The 16,940-nt window shown below is 41.2% G+C and overlaps 1 protein-coding gene across 1 annotated transcript in view; it reads left to right on the forward strand.

Annotated features, from left to right (window-relative positions):
* Positions 1-8,196, forward strand: part of IQCA1 (IQ motif containing with AAA domain 1) — a 157,739-nt gene extending 149,543 nt beyond the window's left edge. Inside the window, exons 17-19 of the mRNA XM_065413010.1 lie at positions 401-578; positions 4,046-4,284; positions 8,056-8,196. Of these exons, the coding sequence (XP_065269082.1) occupies positions 401-578; positions 4,046-4,284; positions 8,056-8,196 (558 nt within the window). The remainder of the gene's footprint in view (positions 1-400; positions 579-4,045; positions 4,285-8,055) is intronic.
* The last annotated feature ends 8,744 nt before the right edge of the window (positions 8,197-16,940 follow it).

Below are 16,940 nucleotides of genomic sequence, written 5' to 3' on the forward strand. Positions count from 1 at the left end.
CAGCTGATATTAAGGGATTTTTTTTTTTAAATAAAAGAGCTAGCTTCCTTCCTGCCTTTCAATTAGTCAGTGCCTGCAGATGAAACAGGGAAACACTGGAAGTCAAAAAAGTCATAAATTCATAATAGAAATTAAGTGCTGACTCAACCTGCAATAGCCAGTCTTGACCCAGGAGGCAAAAGCTTAACTTAGTCCCACTTATGCTGAGTATCTCTTCTCTTTACACTAAGTGTAAATGTAAGTGTACCTCTGACAACAGAGAGCCATAAAGCTTTCTTTATATAGAGCATTCAGAAGGTGTTATTTTAGGACAGTTATTTCACCTGCCTAACTCTAAAGGATGGGTGCTAAGATTTCACTTTTTTCCCATATATATCTATATCTATATCTGCTCCTGAAGATGGAACCTAAACGTCTGAAAAAGAATCTCCCCAAAATCCTGAAGAGTTTGAAAGCAGAAGACAGAGTCCTGGTTGTGGGGACTACCCAACGTCCCTTTGATGCCAACCTCCGACCTTTCTGCAGAGTTTACAAAAAAATCCTTCTGATTCCCAGGCCAGACTATGCTTCAAGATTTGGCAAGTATATTAAATCATCATGGCAGATCAAGATCAGCTGTTTATATGAAAACATGCTAAAGCAATAACATGCCACAGGAGGGATGCCTTTATCTGGCTATTGTCAAAAATATGATTTAATCTGAACTCATACACTGTGTGCGCCTAGGCACCTGAGATTTTCAGTTAACATTATGGTATAAGACAAGCTAAAATAATCAGTCTCATAAAAATGAAGAAAAAAGTTTTGTTCTCCGGTGGCTGTACTTCATTTTATGTATTTAGGTTTAAGATACATTGAATCTGGACTTGGACTATTATTTTTGGCTCTATAAATGACAAGAACCCATCTGGGTGCTCATTTTTATTTTAACCCAACTTTTTACAGGACGTAGAGTCTGACCGGCTGTTATTTCTAACTGGGTTCCACATTTTAAAGAACATAATTTAGGTCCTATTCATAAACAGTTTCATTTTTGGAAGATTGGGTTATCACTATCAAAAATCCTTTTTTTAGGTTTATAGATCAACTTTAAGATTCCAAGGCAAAGTTGGCAGATGCCAGAAAAGTCACCATTAAGATTTAAGCCCATGTATTATCTTCAACAGTGAATTTCCTGGAGTTGCTTGTTATTTACCCATTCATAGTCATACATTGTGGCTATCAATTCTGTGAGCACTCACACAATTTAAAACCACAAACAAGAATCAAACAGACATTTTAAAAGACTTGCCAAACTCCACAGCAATCTGCTCTCCAACATTCACTCTTAAGTCCCACTAGCTATTAGTAAGATCACCTCTCTTCCTTTGATATCTTGGCACAGCTGTGAGCAGCTGAGGCACGTAAGTGGATAGCTGCCTGATTGGAATGGGAAGGGGCTGGTAGCAGAGCATTCTCAATTATGTGTTTTCATCTTTTGAAATCACTTCCCCATGGTTCAGAAGAGCCCAGACTTAGTGACTTTCAAAACCACAAGGGCTATTTAGGTTAATTTAGGTCAATTTGGGTTGAATTACAGACCCCAGGGAACTTAATAGACCAATCAGTCCCCCTTCGTGCTCCTGAAAAAGTCTGGAATGAGGTGCTGTGGTGAACTAGAGGACTAAAACTAAGGATCTTTCATCGGACTCCTCACTGAGGATATCCTGCCACCAATCCCCTCCTATCTGAGCCAGGGGCTGTTAACATAAGCACCTCAGCTGCTCACAATTGCTAAGACAACAGACTTTCTTCATACTATTTTATCACTTGTGGTGGAAGTCCCAGGCAGAATTAAAACAGAATTAAAACAAACCACTTAAGTCCCAGCTGTACCACAATTAGTCATGTTGGGGCACTCGTTTACAACATGATTGTGCCGCAAACAAAGTACACAGGACTGCATCATACATTTACCAAATTACCAACTCATACAACAGCTCAGTGAAGCCCAGCGTTGTACCACCATTCAGAAGCTTGCTCACCACAGTTTGGTGCACAAAACAGCAAATTTTTAACTGTGTTAAGGGCTAGTCTGTTGCAACTCTGTCCCACATGCCATCATTTCCATAGTGCAGATGGAACACTGGCCTCTAGACAGGACCAGACTGTATAAAAACAGTAGGACACGCATGCTGCAGCCCTGACAAGTTGATAACAGATAAGGCTCTTCTTAAGTTAGGGGAGTGAGACATGGCTAGGATGTGGAGAAGGGAGATGGAAGAAAGTGAGTTTGAATAGTTCAGATAAGCCGCTGGGGGCTTAACCGCCATTTTATGGGTTTTACTCATCATTAATTTAGAATCCAAAGGAGAGTTATAACCAAAAGGGATTAAATCATTAATCTTAGCATGCAAAGAAAAGTCACCACCGTCTAAATTTTAAGGTAGATAAAATTTGGGCCTTAATTATTTAACACTGCCCCTTTAAAATTATCACCCACATTTTCATCAAACAGTAAGTTTATTCTTGAGATCAGACCGACAAACTGTACGAAATCTTGCCACATTCTAAAGTGCTTGCATGAGGAACTCAACACCTAGCATGGCCAGTCCCCCAGTTTGAGAGTCCAATCGAATTTTTGTAGCTGATTTCTAACAGCCTTAAAACACCAGACATTCCTAACTACAGATGCCCAATTTTCACATGTAGCCTGTAGCCCTTCTACTTTTCTACAGTACAAGATCTTTCATTTATACCCCGTAGGGGTACAGCAAACACACAATGGCAGTCATTACATCTGGAGATCTGATATTAGTCATGATGTGCATCAGTTTCTCTTCTTATCCATGATCCTCGCCTGCAGTGGAAGCTACGCTGCACAACACACGGAAACACAAAATAAATGTTCACCGCTGCATGTATCAATTTCCCTATTATGAATCAGTGATTCAGCCAATAGTTATTGAGAGTAGGTATAAATCAAGTTGAAGAACACTGTTTTCTAGAATGAAAAACGAAGTCAGTGGTTATGATTAAAAGTCCATAATATCTACATTACAATAGAAGGAAAGGTGAAGCAGTTTTTCTCTTACACAAAGACCATTATTAGATGCTGCAACCGTCTCATAATTGTAACTCTCCCCACGCATATTATTATGCCATGTACTGTGTCTTCAAACACAGATCACTCATGTGGCACAAACTGCACTACCATACTACACTACTACAATTTCAATCCTCTATTAAGGATTGTCTGTCACTATTTTCACTTGTTTTACTTTTCAGACAAAGAAAATATTTTTTTAAAGACTTTCTAGGGAGACATGTTTAAGAATCTGTGGAATCTATGGTGGTATAAGGCTTGTAATCAGCATGACTTTGGGATATATGCGTTACCGTGCAAAGGGTGAAGGATGTTTGTCTTATTTATTATGATATTTTTGTGGCACCCACAAAGTGCTAGGTGCTTTCAAAATCTGAAAAATATGGTCCCTGTCCTCCAGAGTTTGCAAGCTAAAAGACAAAGGCATGAGATTAATGCACCGTAGTATTTACAGACATAGCCCTACGCCTGCAAAGACACACACATATTATTTTAAACATTGTACCCAAGTCTTTGGAGGCTCCAGGCCTTAGACACCTAAAGTAGAGTAGTGAGCCCTTGTACCTCTCATTGACTGCAGTGGAAACTGCCGGCTAAGCACCTATTAAAATCATGCCATGGATGTAAGTGTCTAACTTTAGGCACCCTGGTTTAAAAATCTGCCCACATTACCTGAATGCATATATACAGACACACACAGATATATACAGAGTAGATCAAAATATGCTTATTTTAATTGTGTATTTCCCCAATATGTACAGGGTGCATATATAAATATCTGTATATATATAAAATCAAATCTTTTGGTTTTGCTGATTGTACTGATGTCCTATGTTTTCATTTTCCTTCTCAGAAAGAACCTTAGGTTCAAAGCGATTAGCCAGGTCACTCAGATTGCTTTTCCAACTCCTTAATACATTTTTTTGGGTTTCTCTTCCCTCTCCTGTTGGTGATGAACAGTCTTATGGAAACACATCATCCTACAGAATGGAGGGGCTGTCACCAAATCATTGAACATAAGTTGCCTAGCAAAGGTTTCCGATGGTTTCACCCAGGGACACATCGTTTATGCAGTGCAAACTGTCCTCAGTGAACGACGCCTCAGGCAGATGACTAACAAGCCACTGACAGCTGCTGAGTTCCTGAGTTCCCTGGCCAGGCAGGACCCAGTGTACAAAGAGGAAGAAGAAACGTATAAGGTGAAATTAACATCTACGTAAACAATGCTCCTTTCACTCTCCCTTTCAGTGTTCTCACTTCACCTCCCACAGGTGTGTCCTCTAACTACAACCAAAATATGACCTGCTACAGACTAGTTGTAGTAAGCTGCATCTTAGAACGTGTCTGCATCTGAATGGGATTGGTGCCGAGCGTCTCACTGGGTTAGAGCCATTGTGTCTGCTAATTGCTCATGCTGTCCTCTCCGCTGTACAAGAGACCTACCACATACTGAGCAAAGGTGAAGGCAATGGATGTTGAGAGTACCTCGCACCGTTCCGGACAGGGCCCTTACAATGCAACCAATAGCAGCGTGTAAGTGCCCCTCTCTGCCGCTCATTTCTCCTACATACACACAATCAAATATTATGTAGGCCAGAAGAGGGAACTTTTAACAGCTGTCAGTGCTGCACTCTGATTTTCTTTCTTTACTTCTCCAGCAACAAGCAGTATAGAGTTGCCAGCAACTTCGACACACAAAAATGACTGAATCACTGATCATCAATCACCTGAGTCTAAACCCAGTCACTGGTTGGCTGGTTGCTCTCATGAGACATTTACATCTCTCTCCAACGTCTAATCTCAGCTTGGTGCACACATTCCCCCAGTCAGTTGAACAGTCTCCAATTTCTATTCAGAAACATTTGGCTCTATGAATATGGTCAGTGCTTGTATTATTTGGCATTTTAGTCTTTTTGCTCACCCTTACTATCTGTCCAGTATCTTACCTCAAGGTGTGATTAATATTTCAGTGTTGTATCACAGCAGGAAAAATTCATTCCCAACTCCAAGAAGCAATCCACTTATGCCCTGAAATGTGAGGCCTGATATTTGTTGTTACTTTTTAACTGAGGGCTTGTCTACATTACCCGCTGGATCGACGGGCAGCGATCGATCCAGCGGGGGTCGATTTATTTCGTCTAGTCTAGATGCGATAAATCGACCGCCGAGCACTCTCCTGTCGACTCCGGTACTCCACCAGAGTGAGAAGCGGAAGCGGAGTCGATGGGGAAGCGTCAGCTGTCAACTTACCACAGTGAAGACACCGCAGTGAGTAGATCTAAGTACGTCGACTTCAGCTACGTTATTCACGTAGCTGAAGTTGCGTAACTTAGATCGATCCCTCCGCACCTCCTCGTGTAGACCAGGCCTGAGCTAGTGAAACAGCAGATGTTATTCCTATAAACATAACTGCACAGCACAAAGTACGCTGACAACAATCAAATAATTTTGAATCTAGCTAAAATATTTCCCTCACTATCCTGTGGCAATGATTTCTTTGCATTAACTATATCCTTCTTTCAAATGTATTTCCTTTTACCTGTTTTAAATCTGTTTCCTTTAAATGTCAGGTAGTGTTCTTGTGTCATGGCACAGAGGAACTGATTGCCAAAATGGCCTTCACTGTAACATTCAGAGATCACTCTTCGCTTTCTTTTTCACATTAATTAATTCAAGTCTTTTAATCTCTCCTCACATGGAAGCGGCTGTCCCCTGAGCCTCTAATCATTTTCATTGCTCTTTGCTGGACCTTTTGTGTTGCTTTGTCCTTTTTGAAGTGAAGTGACTAAAACTTAAAGCAGTATTCAAAGTGAGGATTAGTACACTGATGAATCTTTGATTTCTATTCACTCTGAACATGAATCTCCCCATTTGACATGTGGTTATGTTCTGCCACTGTTCCCAAAATGAATATAAATAATGGGAAATGGTGATAATAGGATTTCTTAAATTCAGTTATATACACCCATTTAAAAAGTGACATAGTTACTGCACCTGTTTGATACAAAATAGTTAAGTAGAAACAAACAGATCACCTTATTGGATCAACCAATGATCCAACATCCTCTCCCGGACAGTAGTCAGTACAAGATACTTCAGAGAAAGGTGCAAGAAAACCTATACTGATAATTATAGATCAGCATGCCCCCAGGGGAAGTTCTTTCTTAACTCAAGGAAGTCATTTGTTGGCTTATGCCCTGAAACTTCAGGGTTCAAATCTCTTATAAACAGAAACCTAACTGTGTATCTTATTATTCATTAGAGAAAATCTAATCTAGTTTGGATTCTTGCTAAGCGGTTGGCTTCAGTAATATCTTGGAGCAGTTCCACTAGTTGCAGAATCTGTGAAGAAACTGTCATGGGGACATGCCAGTAAATAGGTTAATAATTTAATTAAACTGAATATACAAAAGTAAGGAAAAGGAAACAACAGATGATACCAACAGCAGTTGGTGTTGGTCCCGCTTTGAGCAGGAGGTTGGACTAGATGACCTCCTGAGGTCTCTGCCAATCCTAATATTCTATGATTCTATGACACTGGAAATCATTAACCCCACCCTGCCACATAAGGCAAGGCCTTTGCTAGCAATATGGAGAGCGGGTTGGAGTAGGTCTCAATATTCCCTCACATTTACCACATGCTGCCACATTGTTTAGTTAGTCCTTAATAAGCTGTTCCTAAGAGTTCCATCACCATGCAGAATTTCTTCAGAGAAGTCTAACAGCCCGACGGTTTCAAGGTGCAACCCTTCAAAAGTTTGTACTAGCCCACAATATATGTGCACCATCACTAGACCTTTCTGCCCTGCCCTCACCCCCAGTACAGTAAAGTACAGCCTAATTATTCAAACCCACCTGGTTTGGGGTGAGATTTTGTATAATGCAGAGTTAGCAGAGGGGGTAAGATAGAGAGGTTTGAAGAATATGTATTCAGTTAAATCAGAATAGTTAGATTGTGCATCACAATATTATGGCTGTTCCACAGCCAGTTGGCCATTTTGCTACTGATGCATTTTGTTTACCTGTTTAAGGCATTTAATCCACAAGACACTACAAGCCCCAACAGAGTGAACACCATTGTGAATGGAGATAGTGTAGGTGTAAGTGTGGATGGAGAGGAGTAGAGAGAGATGGGAGTTGACCTAAGTAGGATTCTGAGGTGAGAGGCAGAAGTCAAGACATCAGGATACTGGTCCTTAGGCTTCTGAGAGGGAAAAAGCCAAATTCATTCCTGGCATAACAAAAGAGATGAACATAGTTAATAGCTTTTTCATCATGCACATCAATATCTAGTCGCATCTTGAGCTGCAGAATGGACCATGACATTGTTAATACAGACACGCACACTTCAAGTTTGGGAAAAGGTTATTTCCTATGCACAAGTGATTTTCAAATATTACCAATTCAGCCATTTTAAATTATTTTAACATATCCCAGAGAGGTCTGGTTGCCATTACAGTCCAAGAGCTTTGCAAATTTGCAAAGCAACCAAAACAAAACCATTTACAAGACACAGGACTATGAACAAGCACATGAAACCAATAAACAGCTTTTGAAAAATTATGATTTAACTTTCCCACTGAAATTAAAAACAACTGAACAGATTTCGAGAACTACCAAAAAATATGCTCTTTATACTGCCAACTTGCAGATCAGAGGTAATTTTGACAAGAGCTACATACCCTTGGAAATAGGGTTGATCATGAAGTTCTAACACTCCCATAACTATAGCAACACAAGTGGCACAGCTAAGTGTTCATGTTAATGAGGGACTCCGAAAGCAGATGATTGCTACACTTCTTGTTATAATGGTGTTCTCAAGAGTTCTAAGGATCTTGTTTCAGCTTCTCCACAAGCCAACCAGAATTGTAAGGTTTTTGTTAGGAACACTTCATCATACATGCAAAAGTTACTTAAATGTTCTTTCATGCTTTTTTTCCTCCCCTCTCACCACGTATTTGATTCTCCAGGTTTGGTATGCCAAGACACCTCTGGGGAAAGCACGAGCCAGAGCACTGATGGAAGGTGAGGAAGTAGGAAAAGGAAAAGGAAAAGGAAAGGATAAAGGGGAAAAGAAGGGAGGAAAGAAAGGGAAAAAGAAGAAAAAGTAATTTATTTCCTTGAGGAGATCTCATCTGGGAATACATCACAAGAAGCGTATTGATCCATTTCTCTGAAGAGGGATGAGGACATTAGAGACAACATACACAAAAATCTGTGGCCAGTTCTGGAGGAAGGCTATATTTCTAAGTGTGTTCCATGGGGAAAAAAAAGTTGCAAATAGGATGAGACACCAGTGTGACATTTAACTCCTACAAGATTAAGAGCTAATGACCACTGACTTTCTCAAGCATCATTTATTCTAAAGAGTTTTTTAAGAATTACTTAGGACTATATCATACCATCAAGTTTTTAGGCAAAACTCCTTATTGATTTCAATGAGGAATTTTGCTTAAAAACTGATGTCGTGTTAAGAGCCTTTAATTATTTATTTTTATGTTATTAACCTAGATGCTTTGTAAAACTAACTGCTTTCCATACCTGTATGTCTAGTGTATTCTAATTCCCAATAAAACAGTTATAAAGGCTCTTTTTAATTTTTCTCTGACCACGGGCTGTTACCAAGCACTTAATGTAGGCTACCATAGGCTGACCAACATTTAGTTACAGAAACATGTGTTTATTCACATGAGGACCAGCACAGCACTTTATCTTTCTACAAATGTCACCATGCACAAACATTCACAGATACAAATGTTAGCTCATACACAGAGGAAATTCACTTGGATGGCGTTTATTTCAAAGAGCGTTTGTGAATACTGTTTGGTGATATTTGACTAGCTCAAACCACAGTGCTGCAATATTCAGGTTGCTAACACTGTAAGAAGATTTAAAACAAAAAAAAAGATTGGAACTTTAAGAAACCATGGAAATACTTCCATTGGTCCTAGGTTTTAGGCTAAATTTGGCCTGACCTGTACTAAGCTTTTCAAAAATATGCACACCTTATAGCCCTCATTCTGCAAAGACTTCCATTATGCACCTGAGCAATTCCATTGACTTCAACGTAACAGATCCATTGACTTCAGTGGGACTTCTCATATGTCTGACATCGTTCATGCACTTCAGTCTTTGCAGGATTGGGGTCGTGGTTTGTGTATGTATAAGCTTGTAGCAGCAGAACCTGAAGCTTCAAATGGCCTCGTCTCTTCCTTTCAGGGAGACCCCAGAGGCTTCTGACAGACAGCCCTCTAATTGTTGGCTCCCTTGGGCATTTGCTATTGTTGTCCTTCTTGTTTAACAGCTAGAGTGCGGCGAGTCAAATAATGAAAGCATTTATTCACGAGTAACTTGTTTAGGGAATTGACAGAAAAAAATCCTTAAATGAATCACGCACTGAATATGACTTGATCAACAGAGTAGTCAAATAATGACACAATTTATTCACAAAGTAGTTTACCCACAGAAACTTACCTGAGACTGGACCAGCTCTAACGCCTTTGGAGGGGATTGCGAGCCAGAGCCACTACTGGGTACAGTATCATCAGTATGCCAGTGATACCTCCAGAGGTCTTTTACCCAACATCTATCAAAGACTGGAACCTCTACGACAGCTTGCCAGCTCACAGTCCTGGTGCTTGGTGGGAGGAATAAACAGTGAGGAAATGAAAAACGTTACACTGCACCTCAGTAGAGGGAATATGGCTGCTTGTTATCTAGTTAGCTCACAAACCTGGAGGTCTAATAGGACTCACGTGTGCGCCTAAATTTCCAGATAATACTTGCTTTCATCTCTAACTAGCCAAGTGATTGCAGCCTTTCCTTTCGGTGTGGGCTTCATAATGTGTATTCGATCATAGTATTTAAGTTTATATACAATGCTCATCATCACCATGGTATCATAGTGCCTATACATACCTTTGTTTTCGCAAGGCTAGAATACTGTAACACATGCTACACGGGATTACTCTAGAAGGCCGGCCAGCATTTTCATCTAATGAAGCCTGCATCATCTCACTTTTAGGTAGGGCAGTCCAATGAGACCATAGTACTTCCGTGTCCCATGCCCTCCTCTGGCTACCAATTCACCGCTGTTCTAATTCTTGTGTGACAGAGTCGCTGGGAAGGGGCCTCAGAGGAAAAAAAAGATAATTTTTTCAAACAAACTGCCTGTATTCTTCTGTTTGGATCCCAAAGCTAAAGTCCTGTGAGAAAGGTGGGTCAGGTCAGGGCTTCCCTTTCTCCCCAGTTTTCCACACCAGAGCACAGTGGTTTCAGGAAAAAAAGACCCAGAAATAAACCCTGAGAGGTTTGTTCTTACCTAGAAAATGGTCAGATTACGCTGCCAAACAGGTGTGTCCTATTGAAAGACCAAGGGAAAGAAAAGCCTGCTTGTCAAGCTCCTCTTAACAAAGCATACTGGGAAGGGGAGGAGTCTGAGGCCCTATAAAAGGCATACTCTCTTACATCACAGTTAGTTCTAGAAAGGGTGTTGGTACTGAAGGTGATACTAGCTTGGAAGAGAAACCTGGGCAAGGAAAAATAAGTCTAAAAAAGCTTATGTGAGAGATTAACTGCATATAGGAGGACCTTGGGAACCTTATCCCTGAGCACAGTGGGAAGAACTAGTTGATTCTGGTTTAATAAACCCTCTCTTTTCTGCTATTTCCCGGGGGGAAAGGGCATGTTGACTCACTACTACAGGTGGTGATACCTCAGAAATAGGCCTCTTTGGGCTCTAACCACTACAGTCCCTGAGCAACTCCCATAATTCATGTATTCTTATCCTCCCCACCCCTGTGAGGAAGTATCCCCCAGTTTTACCAATGGGCATTGAGACATAGGGAAGATTGCATGACGTACCCAAGGTCCCACAAGAATTTTGTGGCGCAGCTGGAAATGGAACCCATGTTTTCTGAGGCCCAGTTCACCACCCTATGCACTGACTCATCCGTCCTACAACAGTACTTGCATTCAATGGAAATGAAATAATTCCCAATAGAAATCCATCTGAGCCTGACAATTTTTAGAGCAAAAAGCAAGATCTTTCTTTGTGCAGGCTTCTTTTTTCCCACCCCATCAGTAGCAGTTGGAATCCCATTGGTAATTAGTCCCCTGGCTGCTAGAGTCTTGACAAGTAATGAACAATGAGATTCTATGAGCATGAACAGTGGCCTGTATTTAATCACTTGCACAGAACAGCTACAAAATTTGGTGTAATTTTTTACAGACGCTTGGCTGCAGCCTGTTGGTAGCTTTACAAATTCAGGCATCCTGATCTTAACATATTCCAAATAAAAAAATCTCCAATTATCCTTCTCAAAGAGTTCCAGACTCTAAAAATAATATTGCTCATCTTTGTATTAACCTTTTGTAGTCTCTACAGTCAGCAGGAAAACTAATTTGGACAAATTCTGCCCTCAGCCCCACTGACTTCTTACACATAATAGTTACGGTCAACTTCAACAGGGTGGCTAGGGAATTACTGATTGCAGGATATGAACTGATACAAATAAGATTAGGTTGGACATAAGTAAAGCCATTATATAACATTCAAGGAGGTTAAATAGTATTATTCATCTAAAAACTAGATTAACAATGGGTGGAATCCAGGAAGGGACTTTTGCATTGCACCACTCAGCATCACAACACCTAACGTTTAGGCAGCTAAACTATCACAGGAACAACACTGAACTACACAAAACCTGAGTTAGGCATCTAGGCTCCCTGTACAATGAATGGAAAGAGATGGGCACCTAAGAATGGGATCCACAAAAGCCAGGACACTAGGCAGCTCCCTGTCTAAGCTAGCCCGTGGGAGACCCCAGTATGCCAAGCCCTGCCCTTTCTCAGTGATAGGGGCCTCAGTCCAGGATGCAGGGAAGTGCCTAGCTCTGCTAGCAATCCACAAACAGGAACCCATGATCCTGTCTTCGGTACCTAATTTCTTGCGGGAATGAATTAGGTGCCTGCCCCACTACACAAAATGGCTGGAGGAGAAGGTGGTGGTGGTGCCACTGCCAACTTAATAACTTTTAGCCCGCTGGTTTGAGCGCTCACCTGGGAGGTGAGCAAACCAGGCTCAGATTCCCCCTTCCTGGCAGACGGGAGAAAGGATTTGAACGGGGGTCTCCCACCTCTCAGGAACGTGCTCTAACCACTGAGCTACAGGACAGTCTGATGTGGGGGTCTCTCTCGGTCTCTCCTGTGGAAGCTGTTCCACTGTGGATAAATAAAGACAGGGTGATTGGGCCAGACACAGAATGACTCTCTAGTCCAGTGGTTAGAGCTCTCTCCTGAGAGGTGCTTACAGGGGTCCGTGGAGTTGTGTGGACCACGGTGGGGTTTAAGCAACCAAGTAGCTCCCTGGATTCCATTCAACATGACTGGCATAGTGTATGTCTCCCTTGGCATATTGCTCCATTTCTAACCACGTACGCAGAGGTGCGGAGCATCTCACGCCCACTCACATGCCTGCACATGATGTGCATGACAGGGGAGAATTTGACTTCCAAGTTTTTTCCATGTGTTCTTCCATGTTATAGAAGTAATTAAATGTTTCCATTTCTTCTCAATTTATCCTTCAACTGAATATCACAGTGGTGGTCTCCTGGCTCTGCCCTTGTAAGCCATAAAGCTGGATTGTACGTGGATATTAATAGGACTGGGACTTGGAAACCACAATTGGCATATCTATGTAGCAAAAAAGAACATTAGGGGACAGTTTCACTGGCTAGTTAAGCGGGGTTTACAGCTGACTTGCATTGCCAGAATGGCACAAAACCGCCAGGTTGCTTTGGTGTGTGGAGATGTATACCTACACCACCTCCAAAGAGCGCCAGTCTTTAAAAAAAGTAGGGAGCAATTTTATTGCTATTTAAGTACAAGGTATAATTATTATCAGGGAATGTGTAGCTATTTGAAAATAAAACCCTTGCGTCAAGCAGGGGCAACACTCACTGTAATTTCAGTGTTAATGATTGAACTATGTAATTAAGTGGCCCCAGTTGATTCTCAAGCATTAGGTCCCACTGTGAGGCTAATAATGCTCGGGAAAGTATTGCTGCTAAAGGTGTTCTGTTAGTCTTACGTATTTGCAACAATTACAGGGTGGATTACTTCCAAGCTGTATACCAGATACAGTGTAATTAGACTCCTACCTCTTTTTAAGTTTTCCTGTTACCACACTCTGATAGTACAGTTATTTACAAGAGCAGTTAGGAGAAATGCTGAGAACTCTAAGGGGAACTCTACTGCTCAGTTAACCTGGGTGACTGGTTCCTGGTTCTGAGCACCCAGGTTAGCCTGGCCTGGGTGTGAGTGTTAGAATCATAGAAGATTAGGGTTGGAAGGGACCTCAGGAGGGCATCTAGTCCAATCCCCTGCTCAAAGCAGGACCAACCCCAACTAAATCATCCCAGCCAGGGCTTTGTCAAGCCAGGCCTTAAAAACATCTAAGGAAGGAGATTCCACCGCCTCCCTAGGTAACCCATTCCAGTGCTTCACCACCCTTCTACTGAAATAGTGTTTCCAGTAACAAAGCCACACCTGCATTACTGCGCCCCGTTTCTGCCCCCAGCTGGGTGTGTCTGGAGGCATATCCCATGGTTCTTTGTGCTGAGATGCTTTAGGATTCTTTCCCAGTCAATGTCTGTCCTTTGGGAGAATTCTGGGAAGGCATTGGAGGATTATCAGCACTGGAGTAACACCTGGTTCTAACCTGTACCAACAGCCAGGGCAGTTCGCCCGAGGTTAAAGCACCTCCAAACTGAGGTCAGAGTTTTCTCTGTGTGGATGGTGGGGAGGGATAGTGTCTAAAACTCAGGTAAGAGCCAGGGTGAACTGTGCAGTGAAGACATATCTACACTATGGCCCCTGCAGAAATGGGTGTTGCTATTCAGTGAGAGTACTGTGAAGCCAGCAGGGCTTACCCAGAGCAGACCAATAAATACAATGACCAACGTTTGCAACATACCGGGTCACTAAAATACTGTAGTTAATAATACAGTCGGCTGATTCCCTAAACCATAACTTATTATTGTTTGTATTGCAGTAGCATCTAGGACCCCACAGTCATGGCCGGGACCCCAGCAGGGCTTGCCTGTAGGGAAAGGCTGTTTATAACAGTTGCCACAGCTTGCAATACAGCAAATATTTATAATGGACAGCATGGTAGCTGGGCTCCCCATCTCATTCTAACATACCATGTCTTTTGACATTGTGCATTTATGGCAAATGGAGCCAGGGCTCCAAAATAATCCAGAGTTTGCAGGGAGGGGAATCCCTCATCTTGAAAAGTCCCAGCAGAATAGGTACATTTCTTATAGCAATACCACTTTGCAACAGCGTAGAGGAAATCAGTGAAGTGTCTTCTGAAGGGGGCCCAGCGTAACCCAATCTCCTGCTGATTTCTCTATTTTACTACTCCCAGTGGAATCCCAGTGCCCGTGCGTGGAGCTTTCTGGCTGCCAGAATTGTTCTCTGTGTTGCCAGGAAGCTAATCCAAGAGCACCAGCAACGCAGCGAAAGGAAGCTGTCACGCTCGTTTATATATGTGAGTGATCTACAGAATTATTGGTTAAATTATTTAAGTGTCCCATTATTATTAAATTACTGGGCATTCATTGTAAGAACAGTCATAATACAGTAACTAATTTGGTATTAATGTGAGTGTCAGAGTTTCATTGCAGTTATTCTGTAATTCATCATAAGATAATTTACCAATAAATTAATTGGCTTAATTGCTTTCTACAAACCCAGGAGAACTACATATGATATGACTTTTTTTCAATGTTCATATTTCCGTCCTATTTCTTCTGTAATCCTTTAGCGGTCAATCTCATCAGATGAAAAACTTGCTCTGAAATTTTCAGGTTACCTCTGTGCCATTAAGGTTCCGTCATGAGTAGGGAGCAGAATTGGACAGTTCTACCCCAATGGGCACAAAGGACTCTGCATTGGCCCTTCATATTTTCACAGGGTTTTAAACATAGCTTTAGCTCCAATTTTCAAAGGAGCCCATTAATTTGGGTGCCCAGGTGGAGACTCCTAGATGTTTAAACTGTGCATCAAAAACTAAGCCCCCCAAAACTAATGAACTGTAGGGTCTAAGTATCTGTGCTTCAACTTATCTGTGTGTGAAATAGCGCTACTTCTAACTTATCTCACAGGGGTGTTGTGAGGTTTAGCTAGTGTCTGTACAGCATTTTGGAGGTCTTTGGATAAAAGGGCCAGTACAAATTACAAAATGTTTTAGATTTGTTTCTGTTACAATAATGCAATGTGTTTTTATTTAAGCTGAGGCACTTACAAACTTGATTGATAAGCCTAAAACGACACATATCATTTACCAGTAGTATCTGGGAAAAGGACAGATAAGAAGCTGAAACTATTTTGCCGTTGCACTGAAAGTTTTAGGCAAATAACCTCAATACCAAAAAAACAAATGTCACCTTAAAAAACAAGAAATGGTCTCAGATAACAAATGCATGAGCTCATTCTCCGGGCTGGTAAATTCATGGTTTGCATTTTAGAAATAAAATTCCTACAAAGGATTACAATGAGATAATTGATTAGATTAGATAATTAGATTACAATTAGATAATAGTAAACTAAATCAATTTCTTAGAGCTGGGAAAGCCAACGACATGTATTATTGCGCGTGAGAGCTACAAATAAATCGTTTATATTCACTCATTAATTTCCATCCAACATTTATTACTCTAGAACAAAATATAGGGGGGAATTAAAACATTGAAAAGATGATTGTGGCCTTTGCAGTAGTTTCTAAACCTAAGTCTAACAGAGCCTTTTGGCACTTGAGGCCCAGATAAGACCTTTCACTGTTTACAAGAATTTATTGTTTGTAAATACCCTCAGATATGGAAAGTACCTAGAGTATTTTTCAACCTATTAAATGTACTAAGGAAAAAGGCCAGGTTTCAATCTGTCTTATTTCTTCACAAGTTGTACTGCTTTAACTGGACTGGCATTTTGCTGTTGCTCTGAAGTTTTGGACAACTAACTTCGATACCAAAAAAGAGGGTACTGTTAAACTAGTATAACCTGAGCACTTCCAGCCAGTAAAATCTCTACGTCACTACTGCTTTAGGCTGGATTTGAACCAGCAATCTTTATATGACTGGTTAAAATCTCATTATCAGGCTCATCAGCCCCCGCCCCTTGTGTGGGCTCAATAATACCAGTATAACTTATTCCCATAGGGAAATCAGCTATACTGGGATAAGCACATTTATACCAGTATAACTACTGGTAAAATAAATCACACCACCAACCAAAATAGTTATATCGTCACAAGCTGGGTAGACGAGGCCTAAAAAGCAAAACCAAAAAAGGATGTGTAATCCTTCGAGAGTTAAGCATAATATGCACACAGTCTGCTTTGAAGTGGTGGCACTGTTTTGCAATGATCGTGAGGAGATATGCAAGTACCGCTCTGGTGGATGGACAGTCAACATGCAAAGACCAGAGGCGGGAGTTACGGGATTCCTGCTGTCAAGTGTCTGAGTATGGCAAATATGTCATCAAAGCACTTTAATTTCCAGCAGCAACAATTGCTCCCAAAAGTTAACATGGGAGTTCTCCATCAACCCTTCCCAAAGCATGGATGTAGGTTATTGTTATGTGTGTGAAGCAATAAATATCATATTTCAAGAAACAGAAATCACTTATGAAAAAAGTACCTTAGGAAAGGAATAAATAAAAATACTCCACAAACTAAAACCATTTGGATATGTTGTTCTTGAACTGGCCCCAACAGTGCCCTCAACACATGTACATGGAGTGGGGTTCTTAAAAGCACTCACTGCTAGTCTAGCTTTGTGCCCATAGAAGT

This window comes from Emys orbicularis, chromosome 11 (genome assembly GCF_028017835.1).
Source record: "Emys orbicularis isolate rEmyOrb1 chromosome 11, rEmyOrb1.hap1, whole genome shotgun sequence".
Classification (NCBI taxonomy): Eukaryota; Metazoa; Chordata; order Testudines; family Emydidae; genus Emys; species Emys orbicularis.